Source organism: Lolium rigidum, chromosome 6 (assembly GCF_022539505.1).
Source record: "Lolium rigidum isolate FL_2022 chromosome 6, APGP_CSIRO_Lrig_0.1, whole genome shotgun sequence".
Taxonomy (NCBI): domain Eukaryota; kingdom Viridiplantae; phylum Streptophyta; class Magnoliopsida; order Poales; family Poaceae; genus Lolium; species Lolium rigidum.
In genome coordinates this window covers 98,276,288-98,289,466 of record NC_061513.1, presented here as the reverse complement: position 1 = coordinate 98,289,466, position 13,179 = coordinate 98,276,288, and the positions used below count along the sequence as shown (strand labels likewise).

General features: G+C 41.3%; 1 protein-coding gene across 1 annotated transcript; it reads right to left on the bottom strand.

Moving 5' to 3' along the window:
* Positions 1 to 3,211: 3,211 nt before the first annotated feature.
* Positions 3,212 to 13,179, bottom strand: LOC124662066 (TBC1 domain family member 8B-like). The gene is made up of 18 exons (XM_047199955.1): positions 13,089 to 13,179; positions 12,395 to 12,464; positions 11,783 to 12,301; positions 11,524 to 11,709; positions 11,296 to 11,409; positions 9,811 to 9,869; positions 9,632 to 9,698; positions 9,465 to 9,516; positions 9,291 to 9,383; positions 8,029 to 8,112; positions 7,490 to 7,902; positions 7,025 to 7,086; positions 6,266 to 6,335; positions 5,916 to 5,996; positions 5,728 to 5,829; positions 5,039 to 5,178; positions 4,684 to 4,801; positions 3,212 to 3,731 (listed from the first exon to the last, which is right to left on the bottom strand). The coding sequence occupies exons 1-18, from the start codon at positions 13,130 to 13,132 to the stop codon at positions 3,474 to 3,476; spliced, it is 2,532 nt and encodes an 843-aa protein (XP_047055911.1). The 5' UTR covers positions 13,133 to 13,179; the 3' UTR covers positions 3,212 to 3,473.

Sequence of the window (13,179 nt, the reverse complement as noted above, 5' to 3'; positions counted from 1 at the left end):
CCTCTTGGTGTTGGCTCTTCGTCAAGCGATCCTCGGCAAAGCTTGCTTCGTGCCCTTCCCTTGTCGAGCTTCCTTGGCGCTGCTGTTCGGTTTGTGAGCAACGAGGGTTGGCCCCCGGTGGTGGTCGGCTTCCGGTGGCGTCTCTGCGACGGAGGAGTTTTGTTGAGGCGCGCGTGAAAATGGCTCGCTCTCGGGTGAGCTCCGGCCCGACACTGTAGACTCCAGCTCTTCTCCGAGTCCCGTAGGCGCTTTGGCTGAGATCGTTGATCACGCTTCCGGTTGTAGCTTCTTCGGTAGTTCGTGTGGGTGTGTGGTGTCGTTCTGTAAGCTGGGTTCAGCATTTTGTATCGTTCTCGCCGTTGGTGACTTTGTTAATTCAAAGTTGGGCACTCAACCTGTGCATGGACCGACGCATATATATCGGAGTATTATAAATAGGAGAGACGACAGCAATTAGAATTAGATCCCAAACTGTAATTCTCATTACTACGTTACATTGAACATGCATGAACCTCCAGTCTCCGCTCTTCACTCCGTGGACAACATCAGTGCAATGTATATGTCCAGCAATCTTGTTCAACACCAACGGATCAAACATGTTGAGATAGATCTTCATTTTGTTCGGGACAAAGTGGCTCTTGGGGAAGCTCGGGTCCTTCATGTGCCTACCAGTTCCCAGTTCGCTGATATCTTCACAAATGGCCTGCCTATAAGTGTGTTTGAGGATTTTCGATTCAGTCTAAACGTCGCCGCCAGCGTCGTTCCGACTGCGGGGGGCTGTTAAACACACATTTGTACTCAGTCATGTTTTACCATTGTAACCCCTATCGATAGGCTAGTGCTGGTAGTGGCCTGAAGTATCGGATCGCATGCTATGCGTCCTATGTATGTAACCTCACTCTCTGTAATGCAAACTATCTGAGGTTCATAATACAATTCTCTGCATGGACCAACGCATATATTTTTTCGACATATATATATCGAAGTATTATAAATAGGAGAGACGACATCAATCAGAATTAGATCCCAAACTGTAATTCTCATTACTACATTACATTGAACATGCATGAACCTCCAGTCTCCGTTCTTCACTCCGTGGACAATGTAATTCCCGAGGAAGCAAGATCTGAGCTGCAAAATTCCAGAACAAGAACCTTGAAGCGAGCAGAGAGGGGGGAAGGAGAAAACTCGACAAACCAACATGCCGCTAACTAAAACAACTCTTCTTCAACTTGCAAACGATCTCTATACATATCAAGCCCCACACGCCACCTCTAGCTAGATTGGCCGAGGTTGATGCTTGGCCTGGCTTGTCAAGTGGTCACCTTCTGAAGCTGAAGCTGTTCTTGGCGCCGCCCGGCACCACGAGGCTTCCCAGCGTCCTGGCAATCTGCATCTTGAGCTGTCCTCTCTTGAGCGGGGGCCTCTTCTCCTTGTTGCAGCTGTGGTTGCAGGGGTACGTGTACTCCATTGGTGATCTGCTTCGGCTGAGGCTTGAGCTCGTGAGCTACTAGTGGCGTTTGTGTTGCTGAGAAGAGAGAACTAGCTGGTTTGGGGAGGGAGTGTGCAAAGGCTGAGCTGATTTATAGCTCAAGTTTTTAGGCACGTTTTGGTACTAGATTGCGCGTTCTTCTTTATTTAACCCATAGATCTGCCTGGGTCCCGGGAATAAGTTCGCTTTATTTGGACTCGCGTGGGTTATTATTTGCTTTCGATGTGAGTGGGAGCAGAGTCACTTCTCACTCTGGGCTTTACAATCACACATATTCATGTTGGGAAAGCATCCATGAAACTGACCGATGACCAACCAGCCAAGTTATGGAGCTGTTAATCTCGTGCAGCTTAGGTGATTAGGAAACAGTAATCTCGTGCCAATTAGAGCCTATAGTGCCAGGTGCATATAGTACTAGATTCTATAGCGCGTCATTCTCGGACTAAATCTGTTGTTAATGCTAAATGGCCATGCTTTTGAGTTAACTAATGCAAATTGTGCCGTTAGGAAGGACCAGGGGCAACGTATCCAGTCAGGGTTTGTTGCTAGTGGCGAAAACCTGTCGAAGTGTCGAGAGATGCAGAGCTCCAGATTATTGCCCTCGACCGTGTCACGTGGCTGGTAGTACGTCTTCTTTTGGCGTGCACGCAGGCACGCATCCTACCACGAGGTAGTGGCAGATGGTGTTGAGGAAGAGAGCGAGCATGTATCACATGCCAGAAATGGATGGATTCGAGAAGTAAACGAGTAGTACAGGCCTGGTAACCGGTGAGGTGAGTGTTATCGGTGGCCTGCGCTTAAACTATTGGGGCGTGTTTGGATAATACCATGGTTTTTTTTTTTACTTATGTAATTTGGTGTACCTGTATAGGTGTAAATTTCAAACGGTCGGACTATATGCGACGAATTTGACAAAATTTGTTCAAAAAACTCCAAAGATAAACAAGAAATAGGCATTCAAAATTCTTACAAAAGTAGGAACCGGTTGCAAGAGTGGATTTGTGACGTAGAATCGCATCTTTTTCATGTAGACCTTATCTTGAATCGAAACACTATTGATTAGAGAAGGATTAAGACAAACTTGCTAGAACTTGTAATACTGTGGGGTTTTGGCTGGGTTCTGTTCCAGATGCTGTTGAACCTCTGTTGGTGGAGGAGTGTAATTTGGATATTGGTTAATATAGTTATATTTAACAAAAAAAAATTAAAGGCAAGGTTAGCTCACATGCGTTGAGTCGCGGAGAATCACATTTCTTGGAAGACAAACCCTTTTTGTGGGTATAGGCCATCCAAGACGTCGCCATTGTTGAAACCGAGCGCCGACTCTCAAAGACCATTGATGCGCCCCACAACCCAGTGATGTGAGGGAAGGACCGAGAAGGGAGGAACCTTTTTGAGAAGTCTGAACCTTATTGGAGAAGTCCGCCGCTACAGGAAGAGAGTTTCAAGCCACCATTGACGAATGTCGAGGGCGTCTGCCTGCCAGTGCAGCACCAAGCTATCGCTGCACCGCATATACTCTGAAGACATCATAATTTAAGCAGAGCATATTCCTTCAGATCCCTGTCACCATGGTGGTTGTGTAGCTTTTGTGCCATTCTTTTTCCAATGCAGAAGACGCTGCCTGTTCGAGAAAATAATTCCTTTGGACATTCTAGTAGAAACCGTGTTTTACAAACAATCGCACTGTTCATTCATGTCGTTCATTTTCCATGTATCTATCAATAACTTACTGCCCATCTTGATAATGAGCAGGGAAACCATACCATATTACCTCTTGCAAGTTATTGCTGAGAAGTTTTGAATCTATGAACCTAAAGGAAGTGGTAAAAAAAGAAAGGACAACAAAGCAACAGGAGAGAAAAGGAGAAAAATAAATACAGCAGCATATGATTTAAAAAATTGCAGCCGAATGTTGTGACTTCAGCTTTCCTTCAAAATCACAAGGCACTATTGAGTACCAAAGGTGTTGGCCAAAGGATCAATCTAGTCTTATTTCTTGTAAGTGTTCTTCCTGCCCGTTTATTTTATTTGTAGTCGTTTGTACGGTTGGCAGATCACCATCCATCTTGGCCATCTCTAATTGGGGTTCATCTCCGATGGGTGTCTCTACTCGTTGTTCACCCTCTTTTGGTGTGCCCCCCTGATTTCCATCATCCATCTTTGGTGGCTCAACACTTTGCGCAGTGTTGTTATTTTGTTTGCCATTTGTTAACTCGTCAGCATTGTTCTGCTTGCCCTGTAAAGAATCCATGGCACCAATAACATCATATAATAAAGGGAGAACGATCCATATTGATCGTATAAAGCAAATCGAACATATGAAAAATGGACTAAAGCATACAAATAAAACTAAACAAGAGTACCCCAGAAACTAGAAACCTCGTAAATTGGTAGTGAACATGACAATCCGGAGATAAGAACACAAAGAAGGCAAGGCTATTATTTATAACAAAATGCATCTTACATATTGCATGTGCTCCCTTCAATCACATTTATCAGCCCTATTCAGGATGTATGACAGAATATAAACAGTTTAAGCATCCAAAATTACATTTGATTTTAGGCAATGGAACTAAGATTATCATGGTTCTTCACTGTCAGCATCCCTATAAACCTAAAAGACTGAGATGAATGTCTACTCGGTGGCAAGTAGCAAAGAGCCGCATTTGGCCATTTACTATAAGAAAAAACTCATCAATCGCAAGACCTTAAATGTATCACATTGTTTGCTCACATTCTAGGGAAACAACATAGAAAATGTTTTGCTGCTTTTGCAGTCAGTTGGAAGCTCATGGCGAAAACATAAAGTCTGCAGTTGTTGACTCCTTCAAAATGAACCAGATGTGCGTTTACACGAATTATCCATAAATATATTTTATTTGCAAAATTGTGGGGACAATTAGATTCGAGGTATAAAAAGTAGTACTATACCTTCCCTTCGACCCCTAAGATCTAGGTTAAAAAGGAAGCTTCCCATGGTTTATAACATTCTTAAACGACACTTAAGGGTTAAATCATCAGTTGTGTGGGCATGACAAAAATTCCAAAAGAGAAAATGCTTACAGAAGAACAACATTATCTTATTATTTTCTTAGAGTCCGGGGAAAGAATCTATTCGCCTAGTATTACTATTAAATGTATTGTGGACTCTTCTATTGGCCCTACAGTTCACTTGCCAAAGAAAGTACCTTGTTCCTGTCACGCCAACTGAGAGAAAATGGGGCAAGCAAACTTATTTTTCTAGGCTGAAACTCCTGTGATGAATCTTGGCTCACTAGGCCAGGAGATGCATCTCGTGTTGGTGTCCTAGAAGAGAAAGGGCAAGGCATGACATCAGGTTAGCTCTGGAGTAGTGTAACAACAAACGGCTGTAAATTTTCGTGCCTCGCTTGTGAGTTATGCAATAGCACACTACCAGTCTCATGGCATAATTCATGGGTCACTGGATATAGTGCAGTAATAAAAAGATTAATATTTCAGTATTGTTTCCTTGCCACTGTGTGTAATAATCTGGTCTAATACCATCAAACAAGACAATGATACCTTGGAGAAGGGGAAGGGGAAGGTAGTTGTGCTTTTTGCTGACTAGATTGATATTGAAGTGTTGCCTCCAACATTGTTTCAGCCATGACTGCTCTGTTCTCCATTTGTGCGAGTGAAGCCATCGCTTCATCATACTTTTCCTGCATACAGAGTTGAATGTGTAATAAGAAAATCATATACTGAGCAAGCAGATACTTATTTGCTTTATTGCATGTCCACCCCAGTGACCAATCATGGCAAATAATCATCACCCAACAGTAACAGTATGAAATTGGAGTTTCTTTTTTGGCGTTTCCAGATGTCAAATAGTATATAGATGATCAGGCATTCAAGACTCATCACCAATGTTATTTTTAAGCAATCCAGGTAACAGATAATTGCATGTACATTTCAATGCATACTTTGTGAACAATATCCACGAGGAAATATTTACTGCAAAGATAACTATAAACACAATGCTATCCTCCTCCAGATCAACAGGCAAAGGTTTTTTTATATGTGAATGTGATTTTCATATGAAAATAAAAATGTTTAGAAAGAACACTTTCATTCTACGTCTATCGACAAATTTGGTGAGCCAAGAATTAATTGCTCAAGCTGAATTAGCTAGTAATCTTTCCTTGGCTTGTCGTTTCAGCGAGATTATCAGATAAAAATACGATCACGGATACTTGACCAACTGAACTAACCTGAAGGATATGTGAAGCATATTTCTGAGCAGCAGCATCTTGCTCAGCAAAGATGCGTGCATCCTCTGTAACCTTCTGTTCTTGCTCTACACGCATCAGGACCTACAAAGAATTAAATTTATGGTTAACTGTATATACAGTTGTAACAACAAGATTCAGTGAGAAGAATACATAAGTGGCAACTGCACCTGAAGCATTGCTTGTTCCTGTTCCTGCTTGTCTGATAGAGATTGCCTTAGCTCAGATAATTCTTGTTCTAACTGCTCTACCTAAGAAATGAAAACACAAATATTAAGAACTATGGTGTTTCAAGTCTCAAAACGTGAAATATCCAACTACTAGGGTTAAGTAGTGATCATATATATAGCATTTTCGAGTGGATAAACTGGTTATTAAATAGGAGGTACTATCAAATTTCAGGCCCAGTATACAAGATCAATAACAGTTAGATTTCAGCAATAAAGGGAACAAAACACAGCTGAATAATGATGAGCGACACTATAAGAAAGATAGCCACCATAAATATTCCATTGTTTACCTTTGCACTTAATTCACGTCTGTTATCTTGCTTAACCATCTCCATTAGTGCTGTCTCTAATTCATCAGCCCTGTATATAGATGCAAAGAAAATTATTAGAAGAGGACTTTGAGAACTGAGAAGAAACAATTCCCTTACATAACGCACTCTGAACAATGAGAAGAACATATTCTATAAAGAACCAACTTTTGCTCAACAATACACAAATAACACCTCTAATAGTAGGAAAATATTCACCAGGGCAGATAAAACTAATACTCCCTCCGATCCCTTTGAACTAAAACCCTGACACTTATCATGGATCAGATGGAGTAGTTTACTTATATTAGCTTTTGCAGTATTAATATTGGTCAGGAGCTAAAAGAAGGGAACATCAGAATGCTAAAGCACAGCTAAAATAATTACAGTAGGCTCAGGGCTAATTCTGTAAGTGAACTAAATTTTGGGCAGATATTTTGAATTTAGTTCAATTTAGCCCAAATGGATAGTCATAATTGACATACAAGTTAAACTATATTTTTCACAATAAACCACCAGCCAAGCTCTGGCTGGGTTTGTCATGAAATAGACCAGGGTTGACCAGCTACAGGATAATATGTTCCATTCAGTAAACAGGACGGAAGCAGCTCCCTACTGACAGCAGGCCATTTGATTACTTAAATTTTACAAAGGTTCATATATCTATATTTATAAGTGCGTAGATATGAAAACTTAATCGCTCAAACTAGTGACAATCTTTGGTATTTCAAAACAATTGACCTCAGAACAGCTGATCTTCTTTCCTCTAGCAGTCGGCATAGCTCAACCTTCAGCCAGATAACCTGAAATAATACAACAAAACATATGCTCACTAACAGCTCCAACTGAAAACACAAAAAACTCCCAAGACTTACTAACAAATTATACAAATTCACAGAGTGTGTTTACTCACTTTGTGAGTTTGAGTAGTTTGTAAATTGACTGGACAACCAAGTTAGCGAGGATATTTATACTACCTCCGTCTATTTTTAGATGTCAAAAGTTTGTCTAAATTTGAATGTATCTAGACACTCTTTAGTTCATAGATACATCCAAATTTATATGAATCTTTGGACATCTATTAATGGACGGAGGGAGTACATGTTATTTTTTACTTATCTGCATTTTTTCAGTCAGGTACTTTTGAAAATATTATTTTGCAATTTGGAGATGAAAGAGAGTTAATTAGTGTATCGAGAATGATACCTGATCTTTGGGATCGGGCAACAAATCAATATCAGTGTTGACAGTCAGGCCATGATACATATCATTAATATTTCCAGAACTGGTTTCTTGGTTAGCATCCCCATCTGTCGAGTCATTTAACTGTTCTGTTGATATTGACACCAATGGTTCAGCATCACGGTTGAAATTGTATAGCTTTGATGCAAGACCACTTGTGTTCCTCCATTCACGAAGACCTTTTGCTCTGTTTTCCATTGAAGACAAAACAGATGGCCGGTGTTTGTTTCTCAGATCATGCAGCCTTGCTTCATCTACAGCTTGATATCCCATGCAAGCTGTTAAAACAAGCTGGCTGCTGTCAAAAGTGGAACCAGCTAAAGACTGTAAGAGAGTTACGGCATCCCCAGCATCTTTTGTTGTCACGAGTGCAGGACCTGCAATAAACAGTAGTGTTAAGTCTCCATGAAGTTACCTGAGATGAACTATAATGTATCTAGACATCATATTAAGTTATATGGCTTTTTCTGCATGAAAAAAAGGTGAAAGAGTGACTCCAGTACCATACAACTCCATAAGTGCAAGGGCAGTCCGGAAGAGCATCACACGATTTCCATCAAAGAGAAGCACATCCCACACACGAAGAACTGAAATGTTCAAATAGCACTAATATAGTGAGAATATTACTCCAAGCATTTGTGACTTACATAGAAAAGCCCTTGTCAAAGAAGTTAAGAAAAGGACAAGCGTTGTTTAGCTGTGCATATGATTCTGCGACCACCATTTGCTATAAATCCGAAAAGGTCATGCATGTTTTTTTGCCATTATTACCGTGCCTGCGTTTAGCTTTGACAGCAAAAACCTAGTGAGTGAATTAAATATTTTATGCTATGACAAGGAAATGTTTTCCTGAATGTAAGTCATGGTGTTGACCTGCCCACATAGGTTGTGTGCAGGCTGTAGTGTGGATAGCACACATAGGTTGTGTGCTTCCTGTGTGAGTGAACAGTGCACATAGGTTGTCTACTGAATAGATAGGCATGCTGTAGTTGGCTAGTAGAAGGAGCTAGCTTAGTCATGAAGTATCCAGGATATGTAGGAAGAACTCTAGAATTAGGAATGTTCTAGAGTAAGATATTTAGGAGTAGTATGATGTATCTGGAGTCTGTATAGTATTCTAGAAGTATGGTGTAGGGTTTGGATTATGACACATGGCAACAATCTAAAGGGTCATGTACAAGTATAAATAGGCCCTACTACCATAGGATGCTGGGGCAAGCATGGGTTGCTAAGCTGTAAGCTCTGTTGCTGAGTAGTGTAGCATCCGTTGCTACAAAAGCTAATAAAAGAAGAAAGCATCTGTTGCCTAAAACTATCGAGTGTTCTCCTCTGTAGTTCTTAGTCCTTCATTTTCTGAGAAGAGAGAGAGAGAGGGAACACTAACAGGAAATCATTTTCATTTAGTGTCTTGCAATCCTGACAATAAGTAATTGAATTTTTCTGCTACTCACTTCACTTGCACTTGCTTTAGCATCACCTCCCGTCATATTGCTAATCTCCCCTTTTATTAGTAAAAGGAAATATCATACATTTTCCACACAAAGATGCCATACGATATTTAAATTGTAAGCTACCATAATTTTTTTGATTTAGAGAAAAACACTGGTATCAGAGCCCAGGGTCTCGAGCTCGACTCGAGTCCTGGCTTTAGCAATTTATCCTAAAATTGTTGTTGCCTTATAAAATAAATAAGCAAAGATAGGATTGTGAAAATGTATTTCACAAACAATAGTATGCTATTTCAAATAACTGTCACTAGACTGACCAGTTTCCCAGGGAAGCATGTTCATGTATATAGATAGGAACCATGGTCCAGCAACCCATGCAACTTGTACACCAAGGTAGTCCAGGTGATTTACTGCGCAGGAAAATTGCAATCCCTGTCAAACTTTAGGTGTTAAACATGCCTGATAGAATCATGTGATTCTGAGTCACAAACCTAGCTTGGGGAATTTCTCTCTGACCAACTCCTCTAAAACAAGCTGATCCACCTAAGACATAACCAAAACGCAGATCTTTTAATAACAAACATATCAGCTTGGAGCTCCAAGTAATCAACAATCAACATGCATAAAATTATGAAAATGACAATAAAATGAAGAATACCTGAGACTCGATCATTTCTTCAGAGAAATAACCCTCAAAATAGTCATCCATAATGCCTGTCAATGCCCTGTGGACCCATAACACATTCATTGCATTATTTAGTTCAACTCTTCTACTATGGAATCAACTAAAGTGATTTTAACGAATGTAGGCAATTGATACTGTGCTGCAAAACCTACCAAAATGCGTTCTCCTCGGACATCAACAGAAGTAACAAACCAGCAAAGAAGTTCATTGCCTGCATTAATCACATTTCTATCTTAGCAGAGGGAATCTTCGAACATGCAAATTGGGATGTTCGAAAACAATGATGCTGTGCAGTATGCACAGCAGAATCATAATGGTGGAATACCAAAGAGGTTATTTTCTTTGTCCAATTTTTTTTCACATTTTACAAACTTGAAAAATGTTTGCGGACATAGGTTTATAGCACCCAAGCTTATGTGATCCCATTATTTTCCAAAAAATAAAAAGTGGGTTTAGAGTATTAAAGATAGTTCACTTTTCGATTTCAAAAAAAAAACTCACATGTAGATATTAGAAATAACTATGTATCTTCTTATGAGCAAATTTGTTTATTTCTAGTCCGCATGAAAAAGACAGGAATGAGCTAAAAGAACATCTTGTGTCCTATCGTGCTCTATTTGGCTTTTACTGTATTATTGGCCCCTAGCCCATTTACATAATTTTTCGAAGATATTCAGAATTTGAGAAGACAAAGAGAGGACAGAGAAATAAAAGCACAACAGCATTGTTAAAGCTCAGGCGAAACTGCCAGCCTACTCAACACGATCAGGACCGAGAGAGGGCCGACATCTCTTAACGTGGTTCTCCCTACAAGTGTCTAGCTCTTCAGCTAGTTGCTTTGTAAAGTGGGGCCTTGGCCCGGTCTCAGGCTTGCACATAACTTTCTCTTCTACCAATGCATTGAGACAAAGCTTTTTACGTTTTCTCAAAATATTGATAAAGAATAATGTGTCAAAATTTGAGAACAAATACGCAGCTTACACTAACTGAAATAACTCCACACACTAACAATCTGATGAAACTTTATTTTTCTGCATCTGAAACAATTTGCTAGATAAATGACTGTTCACCTTTATCCTTCTAAATAGAGAAGCACAAAATGCTAGGTTACATGCTACTACAACATATGAAAAAAAATCTTCAAGTGGGTAATAAACAGAATCTTCAAGTACGTACGCCACACTTTGGAAAAGAATTAATGACCCATATACTGCCCTATGACCATTCATTGACAGCTGCTGTACATGAAAACTACGTAAAATATATCAACAATAGAAGCAACTTTGAAGGACACATTTCAGTGTTATCTGAAGCTTATATCTGTCAACATCCATATAAAATCGATTACTGAACAGAACCTCCATAAATTCATCAACTGCTTTTAGCTAGAGTCAACAAAAAAATAACCTCCTCAAAGGAAAGTATAGCACGCTAGGACTATCATTAACTTCACTTTTAGGAGCTTGAAAGGATGTATTGGGGTATTGGGCAATGGTCTTGTTTTTTAAAATATTAATATTCAACTTAAGTTAAATTTTGAAGGTGCAACACAGTATTCTGTGTGCAAGGCCTCCCAAGAAGGAAAGATGTACCTGGCAGTGCCATGAAAACAAATCAACATTAAGGGAAAGATGTACCTGGCAGTAACCAACTGATGGATTATGTCTAGCATAAGCTGTGAGCAATCGTCTCAAAGCATTTCTGCCATCCTCATCTAGAGCTGGATGGCCTGGAAATGTTCTAGGCAAATCCTAAAAGGGCCAATGCAACAGATGACGGTTTAGCACAATATTCTTAGATATACAAAATTTATGAATATAAGAAAATATTGAAACAAAGTAATGATTTTTTTTTTCGCTATCTACCTTCTCTATTTGCCCTCTCCACTTTTCAGAAGAAGGTGTTTGAGATGCTTTCGGTTTTTCGTCACCAGACTCCATAGTTGGAGGATCGGAATCTTTGCTGTCTCCGCTTCCACCATCCACCGCAAGGAGGCTCTCATAGTACCCTTTCACTCGGCGAGCTCCAATACCAACAAAAGCTTGCCATAGCTGTTCTCACATAGCAAACATGCCATCAGTTTAAGATAACAAAAATGTCATTTAATAGAGAAGCAATTCTTACCTCTCCTCTCAGAGCCATTGGCAGCCCACCACGGACTAAGCACTCCAATTCTTCTTTCCAAGGAAAATACCCTTCTTGACTCGCAGCTTTATTAATGCCTGAATCAGCATTGGAACTGTCAGCAGCAGTCCCTTCTTGGCCAGGATCAACCTTCTCTACATCGTAGAACTCATCGTCCGAGTCCTCCGAGGGCTTGCCGTCTTCAGCGTTTACAGGGTGGAGCCCATCCGTTGCGGCCTCTTCGCCAGCGGAAGATTGCTTCTTCTTCTTGATACGCAAGCTCATCATTTCCCCGATGTGGCCCAATGAGGGCCTGATCTCAGACCATATTTGGATCTTATGTGGCCTCTGCTGTTTGGGTGTCTTCTCGTCGGACAGGTCGGGCGTGCCGGCATCTCCCGTAGCTCCTTCGTCCTCGATGGACGGCACAATCTTAGCATCTTCTCCAGATGATTCGTCGTCCTCGGCCTGCCTCTCAATAAAGTTCTTCCATCTATCAGACCGCTCCTCTTCCTCCTCCTGCAAATCGGGTGCCACAACATATGCAACTCAGTGAGACCATACGGCATGGTGCAGAAAATGGAGGCATTGCTAGGAGTGTAGCTCTTGTACCTTGTAGATGTTGGCATACTCTCTGTAGCGTTGCAAGTGCTGTGGCCGCACAGCGAAACCATAGGCGTCCCTGCTCCAATCCCCAAAGGCATCAGAAACAGAAAAGGGGCTACGCCACTGAAAGGCGAACTAGCGGGCGCTTCAGCAATAAAGTAATTTTGTGCCAAAAAGCACCTGACCGAACCAAACCATGTTTATCTGATCGACGATGTATCAGGCACTTGATTTTGCTACTAAATCGCGTCATGTGCGCACAAATAAAGTTTGGCATAATTAATATACTAGCAATCCCAGATACTAGTTGCATCAATTAACTGGACTTGGCCACAATGCTAAAATGCCAGGTGTAGCTCTAACTGCAGCAGCGCAGGGTACCGTCTACCGTGTGCTGTGCGTGCGCGAACCCAGATCCTTGGACAGGCAAGCATACACAATTCAAGCAATTTTTTTCAGATAATAAATATATCAAATTAGCTCGTCCCGTCTGGAAATGCGGAGATCTAGCGGCCGCATTGCCCGAATTCGGCCCCGATGTCTCGCAACGAATCGAGATCCCCGGGCATAACAGCAAACGAAGAAAAAGGCCGAGCAAACAACACGCGTCCGGAAGTCTCGCGCAGCTAGCAGAAACATCGTAAACTCCGGAGCAGCCTCCGCGGCAGCAGGAGCGGGAGCAGAAAGAGGAGTCACGAACCGCTTGTGCTCGAAGGCGATGAAGGGGAGGCTCTTGGCCTTCATCTCCCGCCGCGGCGTCGGTGGTCCAGCGCCGCCACTCCTCGTGCTGC